A 15,193-nucleotide genomic window follows, 5' to 3' on the forward strand; every position below is an offset into this window, starting at 1 on the left:
TGTGTATCTCGGTATTTTCACAGTAAAGCCTGTCTGTACATAAAATGCTTTTCTGTGATACTTGGTGTACTTTCAGAAATTTCTTCTCAGTTAGCTGTTGCACATTTCGGTTTGAAGATGAATATGCAATACAACAAATCTTAATTTTATCTTGTAACATAGGTGTGGCTGCTACTAAAGACCATGATATAGGAACCACAAATCTCCATATTGAAGTTTCTGATGTCGTGAACATTCTTGTTTATGTTGGCATAGCAAAAGGAAATGGAGTGCTTTCCAAATCAGGTAAAGGGAAGCTCATTGTAGGAGGTGTAGATGGGCTGAACGATCCGCCACTTTTAAAATTGACACTGTTCTTTTGAGGCGGATGAAAGATGTCCGTAAGTACTTGCTTAAACCTGGGAGATTCTTTGTTTCAGGAATTTGCACAGGAATTAATTCTGCATAAAATACTCTGCAGTTCATGAATTATGAAATGGTATTTCAGACTCTTTTCACTTTTTTTGCCGTTACCTATAATTGATGTAGCATTCCTGTGCTGGGTCTCGCAGAGCTAATGAAAGCGCAGGATGAAGGATTTTCTCTGGAAACTGTGGTAGTTCTATAGTTCTAACAATTATGTCAGGATGATGTATTTGCCAAACCTTCTGTTTATTCTGCTGCCTCGGGATGCACTGTGTTTGCTCTATTGGATTTGGACTGTAATGTAATTTTTCAGTACCGGAGAGCTTAAATTGGTGTATGTTAGTCCTCTGTATGAGGTTTATTGCTTATGTGAAACAGTCTTTAAATCACTGAAATAGTTCTGTTTCTTTCCCCTTATTCTTTTGTCCTCTCATTCCATAATCAGCAAATGTAGATTTTGGGTGTGACTAATAGAGCCTGCAGTAAGGTTTGCTGTCTTTTCTTTGTTTTGTTTTCACTTGCGTATGCATTGACTTAATAGCAGCAAAACTTCGGCATATTGGGAGAGCTCTGGCTTCTTGATTAGCGGTTGCAGAACAGCATGCAAAACACTGCTTTTGCTGGCTGCAGGAAAACACCTTTTTCATCTTCTAATTTTTTGGTGCCAGCCCTGCTTGCTTATTTCAGGTAGAAGAATGTGTTCTATCAAATTCAAGAGATGTAAAAAAGTTTGAAAATTAATTTTTTTTTTTTAAGGTATTTATGGCATTCATGTTCTAGTAACTAATTACAAACACTGAACAAGAGGATCATCTGGGGGCCTCTGTTGTATTCCATGAACTTTTATTTACTCAGTCTCACATAAGAAATTTGAAAAGAAGGTGTTGAGTTTCAGTTTTTCCTCTGTCTCACTTTTAAAAAATATTTTTGTTGAATCCTAGGAGTTTTGAAGAAGTTTGAAGAGGAAGATTTGGATGACCTTTTAAGGAAGCGGTTGAAAGATTCAAGTGAATTACCTGGTGCTTTATGGCACATTTATGCTGGCAAAGATGCTGACAAGATAAGGGAGTTTCTGCAAAAGGTTAGCTTCATAATAGGTATTTTATAAATATAATCTAAGTAACTGGTGAATCAAAGGGTGCTGGCAAAAACACAAACCCCACCCCTGTGCTTAGGGAAGGGGGGGAAGCAAAATTGTTTCCTTTATAGCACATAAAATAAACTATAATTGACCTGCTACATCAGTCAACAAATAAAATACGTAACATGATACGTCCTCACCTCTTAAGAGTTACAGGTAGCCTGCGAACTCTGAATGCTCAGGAGGGCATGGAGATCTAGTCTTGTCCTTCTCTAATACAAAGGATAATTTTATTTTAGTATTAGCATTTGTAGGATAATGTTTTTCTGTCATTGATCCATTCTTGCATTATCAGATGCTGAAATTTTTGTGAATTGGCCCATGCAAAAAAACCCAACCTTGCAATCCAGCAGCCACCGATCTTTGTAAGGACTCTGTGTCACGTCAGTTAGCTCAAAGAACATGCCTTGCTCTTAGTGAAGATGAAAGTGGTGGGGGGTAATGCACCCAAGGGCAGCAAACTTCTTCAGTCTTAGCTACGCTGCAGGTCTTCCTTCGGCAGCATGTGATGAACAAGTTAGAGCCACATCAGAGCCTTTCAGGTCATTACTTACCATGTAGGATGAATATCCATCACTGGGGCCATGGGAAGTCATCAATGGCGTTAAATTTAGAAATTCTATCTTGGAAGCTGTTTTCTGTGCCCTGTCTTTAGCACGTTTTCGTGTTCTGGAAGGCGGTCTCGACGGATGACATAGAAATACCAAAATATCACTGAAGGGGTTGCTTGAGAAAAAGAAGTCTTCGCTGTCTTCTGCTGTGGGGAAAAAAGTCAGATGAGTTTTAACTGGCTAAACCAAAGGGGTTTGTAAACAGGCTGGAGGCCAAGGTCTCTACTGCGAGCAGGAAGAGCCTAAGAAATTCAGTAGTAGAGATTCTCTTGGACAATAAGGCAGTGTTTCAGTCCCAGGGCAGCTGTCCTTTGGTGACTCAAACATTTGCTCTTTGGCAAGCTGAACTGTGGGGAAAAATGAGCACTAGTAAACAAAACATAGCTAATTCCAGGAGATTATGAATTATACAGCGAGGCTTTTCTGTTCACTAAAAAAGTAGATGCTCATAAAGTAGATGGTGGCTCTTCGGTTTGGAAAAGAGCGTTGTGAACAAAGTCACGAATGCAAGGGAGTAGGTGGACAATGAGTATTATTCCGCATTTCTTCTTTCAGAGCAATTAAGGGATATTGTGAAACTCTTTGAGCAGCAGGTTTAAAACAGAAGCACTTAAGATGCTATGTAATAAAGTTTGTCATTTGCTGCCACAGCTTGCCATGGTATCCAAAATGAATTGTGTACCGCCTTGTATTTTTGGTGGTATACTTGAAATACTGAATTGGAGATTAGTTGATGACTAGACCTTGGGACCACTTTGCCTGCTGATAAGAGGTAAAATCTCAGTATCTTGTTTAGCACAGAAGAAAGGTGATAATACACAAAAACAGTTTCAAGCTCGGCATCACATAATTAAGTATCTTTAATATCAATATGAATAAAAATCTATGTTTTTAATGAGATAATTGTCACCTGAGTCATGACAGATGGATTCGATACGTGTTTTTTATCTCTAGTCAACTTTTTCTTTAGTCACTATGATTCATTAATTAGCAATTGATTAAGGGTAATATTTGTTCCGCTGTGGTTAACTTGATGAGAAATGATTGTTACAGTTAAGTCTAGGAAGTATTTTTTTTAATGTTCATCATTTTTTCCCAATTCTTTGATGGGATGGTAGGAAAATAACTTCTTATTGCAGAGTGGTTGAGATTGGAAGGAGACCTCTTGCGGTCCTTTTGCCCAGCCCCGTGCTCAAGCAGAGTTGCCTAGAGCAGGTTGCCCAGGACTGTATGACCCTTAGTTTTATCTGCTGCTTTTTTCCTGAGCTGGGGTTGTGTTGCGTGTCTGTGTCAAAACTGAAGGTTGTAAGCTTGAGGAATTGGCAGCATAGGAAGGCTATTGAGGTCAGATTTTTTCTTGATGAAAGAAGTGACACAGAGAGGGTGTTGCTTATTAAATAGATTATTGTGCCGAGTTCTTTAAAGCTCTGCATCTTGGAGTGGGAGTTCTGCAGATGTTTTCAGTTCAGTGGGACTTCCCAGTTCCTTTGAGGTACTTCCGAATACCTAACGAAAATTCTCATTTGGCTATTGGGAACACAGTAGTGTTGCTTTGTAAGTTAGGTATACTTACAACTTACCAGCAAAAGGTTCAGCTTCTTTTGAAAGTGACTTGGGATCTTTTCTGTACTTACAGATAGCAAAAGAGCAAGGCTTAGAAGTTTTACCAGAGCATGATCCAATACGTGATCAAAGTTGGTATGTGAACAAAAAACTTCGCCAAAGACTTCTTGAAGAATATGGAGTAAAAACCTGTACGGTTATTCAGTTTCTTGGTGATGCTATTATTCTACCAGCAGGAGCACTTCATCAGGTAATGTACATCTGTTTAAAGACACATAGGATTAAGTAACGTAAATACAATAAAATAACTTTTTTCCAAAAACATAGCTACATTTGTACTCAAATTACATTTTATTTTCCTACTGGTAGCTTTTAGCGTATAGGAATGTATAGTAAGGTACATCTGCTTGTACAGATGACTAACTTACAGCAACTTGAATGCTTGAAATAACACTGTTCCTTTTTTCCTTTAAAATGAAAAATGAGCGGACTATTACTAACCTCTTTTTTCCACTTTTCATTTCATTAGCAAATTTCTAAATAAACTCGTGTTAGTTATGGCAAAGTCAGGTTAGGTTTTTTTTTTTCTTCTAAACCAAAAGTTAGCCTAACCCCGGAGAGGCAGGGAGACCAAACCAAGCACGTAAAAATACCTGGATGTCAGGTGTCATTGGCTTCAGCTATAGGAGAATTGTAGAGATGGTTTAGGTGTAACAAGATGTTTCTGTAACAGGATTTGGAGGTTGTTTTCCTGCTCCACGTTAAGTTCCACTTTACACAGAAGGTACATCAATCACCAGGAGTCATCATTGTCCCTTCAGCAGCTTTCCTTACCATCAGAAAGAGTGATACCACTTTCGTAGCAGCTGGGCTGATGTAATTCTTAGTTATGTAAGAAAAAGTACTGCCAGTAGGCAGTTCTGGAGAAACAGTATGCATTGGGGTGGCAAGCTTCAGTCCTCTCCTAGCACATAGGGTTTGTTACTTCATTTTGTTTGGTGTGTGTTTTTTTTTTTTCCTCACAGTCTGCAAACTGCTTCTCCTTGGTGAAAAGAGGAAGAAAGCACAATTGTTTAGACGCGATTTTTGGGCAGTTCTAGATTTATTTATTTCTTCACTCCATGAACCTTTTCCTGTTTCAACAGGAACTGGAGCCTGCTTTCTTGTTTCTTGCCAGCTGTCAAGCACTACTAATTAGGTAGCTGACTATCAAGGAATGAGGAGCATCCCCACCCTGCAGTAGGGGTTGTAAACCATCTTGCTGTTAAAGATTTATCATTGATCTCCACCCGGGTTCAAGCGAGGCCAGGCCTTTCTGAATAAGATGCTATTTGGTTTCTGATCTGCAGATCAGCTTCCAACCACCGCCTCTTCTGGGCAGGGAGGAAGCAATGGCTTACCATGTCACTGCGACCAGGGCAGTAGGGTTTTCTCTGTGAAAAAAATGACTGGGTTGTAGTGATGACAGGCGTTATGTCCCTGATTTGTCTGCTGGCTATGTCAGTTGCTGGGGCACTGAAAGCAACAGGTACCTTACCCAGACTAGACTCCTTTGTCGTTCCAGTGAGTCTTTAGATGGGTTTCACACGGTGGTGTGTTAACCCTGGATGATCTGTGTGGATTTGTTTTCTGGCAAAAGAAAAAAAAAACCAACAAAACAAAACCCCACAAGCCCAGGTGACCAAATCTGAGTTGCTGTAGATTGCCTTTCCCTGTACCATGTCTCCAGGGCTTGATATTGCTTCACAAAGGTGAAAGAACGTCTGGCATTGATGTTATTCTTAGCTCCTGTTGGGCTAAAAGAGTTAGGACTTCCAGAGTTGATAAGATTTGTACTGCATCCTCTAGTAACCTTACCCTGATCTCTTGAAACGAGGGAGACATCCCAGATACAAGAGTGAAAAGGGAACCCACAGAAAATAACAAACATGCTGGGAAATTTGTTTTATATAGCATGTGGCATTATATAAAGGCATACCGAACATAAAACATGAAGTAGTGGGACTGTTCCAGGCTTCTCTGCAGTTCATAGGTTTAAGGACCAAAAATAAGACCACTCTTATCTTTATCTCCTTGACTTTAAACTCCAGATTGCTTTTGAAGTGGTAATGTTCTAGCTTCTGGCACCAAGGAGTTAATAACATGGTGTTTTTAAACCTTAGTGGGTGAAGCTGAGAACCTTTTCATCTTCAGTAAGAAGTTCCTGTGAATCTGCCACGTAGGAGGAAATGAAAGCATCGTGTTCTTTCATGTACGTGTATAGTGCTCTCTATATAGAGGTGCATAAATACTGACCTTAGGGATCAGCACCAACACTTCATGTATACAAAGCACATTTAAACACTTAAAAATAAGTCTGAACAAGAATACATACCAGGTTAAGTTTACATGTTAAGTGTTTCAGATTTACATGCCCATCATGAATCTTTAATAATTAAAACTGGATGAGAGTTGATACTAAATTTGGTGGTAAATTAACATTTTTATTTTTATTTGCTCGTCGGTAATGTTGTGGAGCAGAGGAAATCAGGCTGAGGGATGGAGTCAGGGAGCCCGGCTGCCTGTGGTCACTGCGTGGTGTAGCACAGACACTTCCATCCTGGAGCCAGTTAGGATTGTTGTCACACTGCTGCTTCTGATGTGCTGGTCTAGAATTTTACTGCTCTAACATGGAGGAGGATGTGTGCATTTCTTCTACATTTTTTTTTCCCCCCAGCTTCTATGGATTCATGTCCAGCTTTTAAAGTAACTTGTTCTTAATATTTTATGATAGCATAAAGCATTCCTCTCGCTTCCCAGGTTTCCCCCTCCTCCCTGTGTAGTTGCAGACAGCAGTCACATCCCCCTTGTGATCATTTCAGTAGGCAAAGTCAAACTGTTCCGGTGGTGGGGTGGGAGGGAGAGCCTCTCCTGTGAGCTGTGACGGTCGGAGTAGCCTTGTCAGTACCTCTTGTGGAGGGAAGTGCTCTCTCGGGGGGAAACCAGAAATAGGTACAGCGTTGGACTGGTCTCTGCAGATGCTTCCCTGAATGCACCGTGAGTGATGCACTGTAGGATTGTATCTCCTTTCTTCTTGGCTGTGGGAGCAGGGGGGCTCAGACGTGTCCCCTGCTTTGCTAACGTCTGCCTTGTTCTCTCTCTGGCACTTACAACAGCGAGCCCTCAGATCTCCTTGGAAACTTCCCCAGCTGAAAAAAGAGGGTTTACTGTTCTTCTGAATGATTTGCTCTTCCTGCTGCTCCGCTGCGGGTCATCCTGTGTCACAATTGTCCTGTAGGATGTCCTCCCTCGTTTTAATTTGGTGACTCCAAATTTGTAAAATATTTTAGCGAGAAATTAAAAGCTAAAAATACTTGAGTTGGTGATTGAAAGTATTGTTCAGGCTACTTGCAAAACTTGCTCATAGTAGAACAGGTTATTATAATGTTGTTTTTTATAGTGGTATTATCTTGATTTAACAGCAGGATTATATATTGTAAAATAACATGCTGGAGGTAATGCGACATCCTGGCGACGTTACGATAAGGATGTAGGATAAAGGTCTGGGAGTCGCTGCGGGGCTGAGCGCTGGCCCCGGAGCCGAGCTGTGCAGGAAATGGCTGATCCTCGGCATAAGGAGGGAGGGAGACGGCTGTGCGGCGAGGAGCCGCGGCCGTGGGGGTGGTCGGCCCTTTCCTCCCTGCCTGCTCACCTTTCCCACCCGGCCCAGGTCTGAGGCTTTTCCGATGCTCCGCCCGTCGCCCGGGCCCTGCTGGAAGACCTCCGCTCTGCGTGGGCTGAGGGCGAAGCTGTTCTCTCAGTTCAGCTGGAACTGGCACAGTCGTGGGAGTGCTGTAGTCCTCACCCCGCGAACCTCAGGGGAATCGTTGCTAAACATATTTATTTGTGTGTGTCATTGTATCAGCTTGTATTATAAATAGAATACGTAGAACTGCCTATGGGCTGTCAGCGGGGCATTCCCATGTTCAGGACCAGACCGGCTGGGTAAAATCTGTCTTCCCCCCAAAGACTTGCACGTCGATAAGACAGGCCCTGGAAGGGAAGGAGGTTTAAGGCACAGCAGAATGAAAGATCTGAGGCAACAAATACTGCCCGTTCTGCAGTGGAGGGGGAGGGAATCAGTAGGAGAAAGTGAAAGAGTGGTGTGGGATTTGCATGGGGTGGAAAGGAAAACAAGGGCAGGTAGAGACTTGAAACAGATGAGAAGCCTGCGAGGGAAGAGAGGGGGCTGGAGCCGGCAGCCCGGCTGCGCATGCAGAGACGTTTCAGCTGAAGCTCTAGGAAATTCCCCGAGCGCTGGTGGGAGCCTGGCGGTGGCACTTCTGCAGCTGTTTCCTTGCTCCTGGCTTTCTGCCGTTCGCAGACTGTGTGGCATCAACAAACCTTCGTCGTCTCCCGAATGGTTTCTCTGCCGATTAAGCTGCAGGAGGGAACGGCACTGCTTTGTCCTTGAGGATTACGAGGCTGCGGAAACCCCGTGTACAACACTGGTGTTGAGCTAGGGGTTACCCTCTGGGATTTCACCTGTAAAGGGGCATCTAACCTTACAAAATCAAACTTGGGCAGTGTTTTCAAAGAAAATTATTTTTAAATGAAGTGCTGTGTCCTCAACTGTGTAGGCCCCAAGGGTTTTTTGAATGTCAGGTATCACGATGGAAATTTTAGAGTATGCATTAAAAAACTCCAGATTTTGCTAGGCTCGAGCTTAAAATCTTCAGATCTTCATCAGTACTGAGCAGGGTGGGACTGTTTGTTTGCTAGGATGGCAAAGGCACTCCCTGCCCACCCTCCCAGGCTTTGGTGAGTTTGCAGAATTGACATTGCACAACTTTAAGAGCAGTTAGAATTTGGAGAAATGAGGTTTTTGACATGCTGAAGAAACTGCAATTTCTAAGGGTTTAGGGGTGAAAACCTGATGCTGTATGTTTCTGAAGAGGACAAACAGGAGTTGGTAGTCAGGTCACAACCAGGAAGCGTTTTTTCCTTTCCCCTGTCCTCCAGATATGGCCTGGGTGGCAGGAGATGGTGTCCATTTCTCTCAGTAGTTGCCTCTTACCAGTAAGTGTTTAGAAAAAAAAGAAAGTGCTTTTTTCCCCCCCTTCTGAACCTGCCCCTTTGTTCATGGTTTTTTTTTTCTTTTAAATATTTCTACCGGCAATTACTTCTCGGTGAACGTGGCGTGTTGTGCCCGGCAGAGTGTGGGTGCAAGCTTCCAGCCTGTCTGTGTGGCCCGAGGAGCCGGGTCGTGCAGGGCAAGGCTGCCGCGGGGTCGGTCTGTGGCGTCGGCGCCTGCGCGGCGTTCTGGAGACGGCTGTGCAGTTCTGCGGTGCCTGTGCAGCTGGTAAAAGGGTGGAGTAACACATGGAGTATGGTGAATTAATGTCAGAGCCGACTACAGGAAGAAGCGCCGGAGCACAGGCAGATGTGCATTGTTCAAAGTGTACCTTTTGCCAGAAGCTAACTTAGATAAGTCGAATACGCTTAATTGCTCTCTACATAAAACGTATAAAGACACCCTTTAGTCTGATAAGCCTGTGGTTTAAGACATCTCAAGGCCCACTCTTTTCTCAGGTATCTCTGCCAAAGAATAACCCCAAAATACTAATTATCAGTCTCTTCTTCTTGTTATTTTGGATAGGTGCAAAATTTTCACAGCTGCGTTCAAGTAACGGAAGACTTTGTGTCTCCAGAACATCTTGTACAGTCATTTCACTTAACGCAGGAGCTGAGGCTGTCAAAGGAAGAAATCAATTACGATGATAAACTGCAGGTAGGAAATGAATTCTGCTCTGGAAGCTGTTGCGAAGGCAGGGCGTGCTCAGGCTCATTGAAATGCGGAGCAGTGCGTGGAGCTACTTCCTCGCTGCTGTTCACACAGAATAACAATGAGCAGCAGCATGAATGCCAGGGGTGTAAATGACTCTCCCTTGAGTTGCTGGTTTTGTTTCTATCACGTTAGGGTTTAAAATGTGCACGGGCTTGAGGTAGCCTTCCTTTCTTTTCCGTCCACTAGGCTTAGGGCCCAGTCCTAAATGCAGTTACTTTGCAGAGTCCCTTAGTCGTAGGCCTTACTAAAATCTGTCTGATGTTCTTGCAGGTTAAAAATATCTTGTATCATGCAGTTAAAGAAATGGTGAGAGCTTTGAAGATTCATGAAGGTGAAATGGAAGATATGGATGAAAACTAAGTGCGCTCTGCTTTTTTGTGTTAACGTCAAATGGAGGTTATTTTTTCTAATATATGAACAGTCTGCACACTAATTTAAGCTTCACAAACCATCAGTGCCAAGAAAACATAGTCGTCGTATTTACTTGTTAATGACACTGCAACGGTAGAGCTTCATATCACAGCCACTGTGATTACATGTTAGACTTGCAAACGATTAAGCAGCATTCTGCTGTCCTGTATTATAATGTACATGAAGTTTGTGAAATGTCAAAGATTAAAGATGATGTATTTATTTTTGGAAAAAACCACAAAATTCTATGCTATATTGTTGATCAAATGTAAATGTGACTTGTACAGTTTGCTAAAATAATTCAGATATTTTTCACTACATTGAGACAGTTACTGTGAGAGTAGGACACAAACACCAGCTATTGCCTGCATTTGGGATCTTGCTGAGTCCGCACAGCAGTCATGTCATAATCTGAAAATTACTGCCAAATAATTGTAAACTTTGTAAAATAGAAAGTATATAAAGTAGATATTAAATACAGACACTTCAGTATTTTATTGAAGCTATTCAGTGTACAATTAAACGTTTTCAAAAGGTGTAATTTATTTAAAAATTGTCTCATTTTGGTAAAATTTATGTGAACTTTTAAAGCTAAATATTAAACTTAATATGCTATGTAAATATATACATATATACATTCAATGATGTATTTTTTTAAAACATTGGCTTGCTTTAATTTGTTAAAAGTGCAAGTGTTACACATGCTTTGTACATTGAAGTTGAAAGGGGTTTTACATTTTCCATTAAAATGACTTTATCAAATGTTGTCTCGTCGTGTTCGTTTTTTGTGTTTGTTTGGGGCCACGTGTGACGGCCCGAGTCGATCCTTCGCAGTGATGGCAAATGCCTCTCTGGCGGCGGTGCTTGAGATGTTCTGCCGTGGTTCCTGTGCACCACTCTGCCCTCTCCGGGTTTGAGATGAAACTGCGAGGGGAAATGCTGGAGCACAGCTCAGATGGCTGAGCCAGAAAGAGCCTCTCCTTAGGAACAGCACAATTTAAACATCGCTTGTTTTCTGTCTTTAAAATGATCCAACGCTTACTTTGGGTGAAGGGGGAAAGGAGTTTTCTACAGCACAATTTGTTACAGCATCTTGGCTTTTTTTCGGTTCAAGTAATACCACAAAATAACATGTTTTAAAAAAAAGATTTGTATCTGTTTTTATGTAATAATGATAGATGTTAGACAGTTGAGCAGAATTCCAGCTCTTGGAGTTAGTTTGAAAAGTTAATTTAAATCCATGTACACTTTATTAAAGCTATTTAAATGTTTAAATTTGATATCAAATGTTAGGTGCAGCTGTCAGCTAGTTCGTGATGTGTGTGAAAGGGGATAGTAACTAGCCTGGTTACTGCTCCCAGTCTGACAAAGCCTGACCGGGTTTTGGGTCACCAAAAAAAAAAAACCACCCACAAAAAACCTATGTAAATTATCTTGAGAAATCGTGAAAGACAAAAGCAATTTCTGGTTCCAAAAGTAAAGTTCTTTGTTTAATTGATTTGAAAACTTGGCATTTATTTGACATTGCAAAGAATACTTAGGGGTTAACATTGCTGTGCTTGGCAGTTGATTCTCAACTTCATACCTGGTTCCGTGCAGCCTCTTCCTTTATGCTGCGTGTAGCACAGAACTAGAGCGTTGGCTGAAGATGCAAAACCTGCCAATGTACGTTTGCTTAACGACAAGTGGACTTTAGTTGCACGTGCTTTTTTTTTTAAAAAAAAAAAAAGTTCAGGATACGTAAATGAGTGAATTTTAATCAAGTTGGAAAGTATTTTTCCCCCCTGAATTGAATTTTGGTGAGGTACTTCTAACATTTGTGAAATTTCTTGAGGCTGCTGAAATTTGCATTCCTGTCGCAGATGGCCATATCCCCCCTTGGTTTTTTCTACACAAAGAGCAGTTGTTCAGGCCTGGGCCACGGGCCGTCATCAGAGCTTGCTCCGTGCGCTGGGGTGTCTTCGTGGTTGAGTTGAAGGGAATGGGTTGGTTTTCCTGGGTTGCCATCGGCAAGTGTCACGTTGCTGGGTCCGTCCTGGCCAAAGCCTCGGGCTTCCTGCTCTACCTCCTCTCGAAGGCGTTCAGGCGCTGTGCTGCCAGTGACTGCCGGGCAGAGACGCCCAGCGCTTCTAGGTCTGAGCTTTGGTACCATTCTTTGGGCCCCCGCGGGGCGCTGACGGCTGCCCCGTCACCCCACAGCACTTACAGACCCAGGGAGGGATCCCCGCCGGTGCCTGAGAGATTGAAGAAGTTGCTGCCTCCTCAGGTGGTAGCTGAAGGAGTCGCTAACTTGTATTTCCAAGGGTGAATATTAAAGTTCTTCTTTGTGGCCTTTTTCCTGCCACCTTTGCTGATGAATCCTCAAGTGTATGACAAAGTTAGTCTGCACCAACGTGTGGGTGCAACGGATTGTGAAGCAGCAAGAATCCTCCCGAAGAAAAGCCTGAGAGATTGACAGGATATTAGGACAAAAAAATCTCATTTTGGAGAGGCAGAACTGATGGGCTCAAGCTGCAGTGTTGGGTGGCATGCTGCACAGTCACGGGGGTAAGCAGTTCTTCGCTGTTTTCATAGCAAAGATAAATCGATAAATTAGTTTGAACTGTGTAAATAGGATTTCACTGTAGTTGCTATAGAGTTTAACTATCCACTCCATTTGTTTAGTAGAGTTTTATCTATAGTAAATTGATACGGTAGTTACACCAGATGTAGAGTTCCAAAATTTTGTGGTTAATGGGTATTTCTGATGGATTTGCAATACATACAAACATAACCTGATGTATTTTGCAAATCGCTTTGGGAATTGCTGCGGGTGCGGATGGGACGGCCTCATAAACTGCCCACGACAATAACAGCGTTTCCCAGTAACTACTGGGAGGAGGAGAAGCCAAAAGCGAGTGAACAGGGAAAACGTGGCACAAGCTGAGCGCGACGGGGAGTGCTGTAAAGCGTTTATTGCCGTCAACTCGAAAAGACTCTGCAAGTCGCATGCTGCGTGCATTAGCAGACCACAAGAAGTTGTTAAAGGTAACAGCTACTCCAAATACCACTAAAAGAGGCCAAAAATTCTGGGTTTTTTAAGTACTTAGTGTACCAAATTCAGTATCTCAAGATTTGTGGCTCCGTCACAAGGAAGCGGAGCTCCCCTACAGGAAATGGGAGCAGGAAGTCGGGCTGGCGTTGTGCTGCCAGTAGGACCTGAGATGGTCACAACTGATGGCTGAGCCTAAAGAGGGGTTTGTGCGGAGGTGTTTTGTTTTCAGGGTCGTTTTTCCCTCTCGACCATTTCCATGTTCTGCGAGGCGTTGCTGGGCATGTTTTTCCATCTTCCTTTCCTAAAGACTCCTTAGGAGGTTTTCTGGTCTACAATCTCAACTATTTTAATACAGCCAAAAGTATTCGATGAGATCAGCCGAGCTGTTTGAGTGCAGGAACACTGTCAGCTCCTAGAACAAGAGTATGAAGTACTGTGTCATCGTTTGCCACCTTCCTATTGAGACCAAGCTCTGTCTTGATCTGCTACGCGCTCTATGAAACTCTTCCTTTTTTTCTGTCCTTTGAAAGCTCACGTCTCAAAGTCATCAGAACTGCAAGCCCTGCTCTCCACACGCACCCTCCTTCCCTCACCCCTTTCCAGCTCATCATCATCTCCGTCCACTGCACTGCTGTACAGTGAGTGACCACAGCAATTTTCTTCCTATTGTAACTGTGGAGGTGACTAATGAAGAGTAAGTAATTAGCAAAGAATAAAGCGGGGCTGCTATGACCTCAAGTATTTCAGCATGGCTGGCTGGCTGTGTATATGGTTTAGCTGAAACAGAAGTTACTGGATTGCTGGAATTGCTGGCAGTGAATCCGTGGTCCCCGTTATGCAGGGCAGACGTAGGGGGGTATAACGTCTGATTTTAAAATCTATTTATTCTACTCTTCCAGCTTCACGGAAATTGCTCAGATCTGTGCGCGTAAACCGAACCCCCATCGGATCAGCACTACGTTCTCATGCTCTCTGACCTCTTCGGTAGGTGGTAATTTTGTTCGTACCCTCTCCCGTGACATCCTGTCAAGCCCTCTCCTGCTCTCACAGCTGACAGCCTTCCCCGCCCCGTGCCCGTAACTGGGAATTTCCTTTCCTTCCTCCTTCCACAGCCACCATCGCCCTGTTCTGCTGCTTTCCTGAGCAGGATGTTTGTGCTCTCCCCCACATCCGTGCTGGACGAGCTGCCTCTCCCTGTTGAGGCTCCTGGAGTAAGGCTTTGCTGTGCTTTCCCCCTCCAAACCCCCAGCTCTGCCTCGAACAATGTCAGCTCTCTGCTGTGCTCCTGCTTTCCACCTTTTGACTCGCGCTTTGTCAGCAGGAGTGCCGCTTTTCCTTCTCCGCCGTTGTGTTCCCATGATACATGTGCCCCAGGAGGGCAGGGGAGCACTCGGTGGCGCGGGGGCTCCTCTGATGCAGTGTCCGCTGCCACGTCCCTTTCTTTCCGTCTCAGCAGGGCGACCTAGGAAACTCTGACCAAGGAGCAAATGGTCTGTAGCGTCAGCAGCACACGCAAATTAACCTCTGCGCTTTTTTCATTTGTTCTCGTAGGTTTTGAAAAGGAAGTTACGATCTATATATAGCTAGTAGGAAAATCTTGCCTCACAGCAAATTGAAGACGTCTTACCTGATGTGTTGCATGCAAACAGTTGCATTTTAAACATGGGCCTTTCTAAAGCTAAGTGGTAGACTGAAGGATTTTTACTGTTATGTTTCAAAGTGAACATTTCTGGTACCTTCCAACCGTACCAATACAATATATTCTTGACACAGATGCCTGTTTCTTTTTCCAGTCCCTGGGCATGTGTTTTATCGTGGCTCTGTGCTTCCTTAGTGGAATTAAAGAGTAGGGTTTAGTAGCTCTGAGGCAGGAAATCCTGTATTTTCACAGCTCTAAGGATTTCATATTGTTTGATCTCAATAATACCTTAATTCCTGCAGCAAATGGGCCTGAGGGAACACTTCAAATGATTACAAGACAAAAAGCCTGGGTAAGTTTAGGTTACTTCTGGTAAAACAAACATGGGAGGGAAAGGAGGTGGAGGAAAAGATGGCCATAGCGCCGAGTCTTTAGGGAGCAGTGAGCTTCTTTTTACACAGTTGAACTCCACAGGCAACATACTCAGGTGGAAAGGTCTGGCAAACACCGCCCAGCCTATACCTGATTTGTGGCAGCCACACTACCGCTCTGGTTACTTTTG

General features: G+C 43.2%; 1 protein-coding gene across 9 annotated transcripts in view; it reads left to right on the forward strand.

Annotated features, from left to right (window-relative positions):
- JMJD1C (jumonji domain containing 1C) overlaps nt 1-10,720 on the forward strand; it is a 167,008-nt gene extending 156,288 nt beyond the window's left edge. For all 9 annotated transcript variants that reach the window (XM_075154254.1, XM_075154257.1, XM_075154256.1 and 6 more), the window contains 5 exons: nt 163-285; nt 1,347-1,486; nt 3,794-3,970; nt 9,359-9,490; nt 9,818-10,720. In XM_075154254.1, the coding sequence (XP_075010355.1) occupies nt 163-285; nt 1,347-1,486; nt 3,794-3,970; nt 9,359-9,490; nt 9,818-9,907 (662 nt within the window). In that variant the 3' untranslated portion in view covers nt 9,908-10,720. The remainder of the gene's footprint in view (nt 1-162; nt 286-1,346; nt 1,487-3,793; nt 3,971-9,358; nt 9,491-9,817) is intronic.
- The last annotated feature ends 4,473 nt before the right edge of the window (nt 10,721-15,193 follow it).

Source organism: Calonectris borealis, chromosome 7, assembly GCF_964195595.1.
Source record: "Calonectris borealis chromosome 7, bCalBor7.hap1.2, whole genome shotgun sequence".
NCBI lineage: Eukaryota > Metazoa > Chordata > Aves > Procellariiformes > Procellariidae > Calonectris > Calonectris borealis.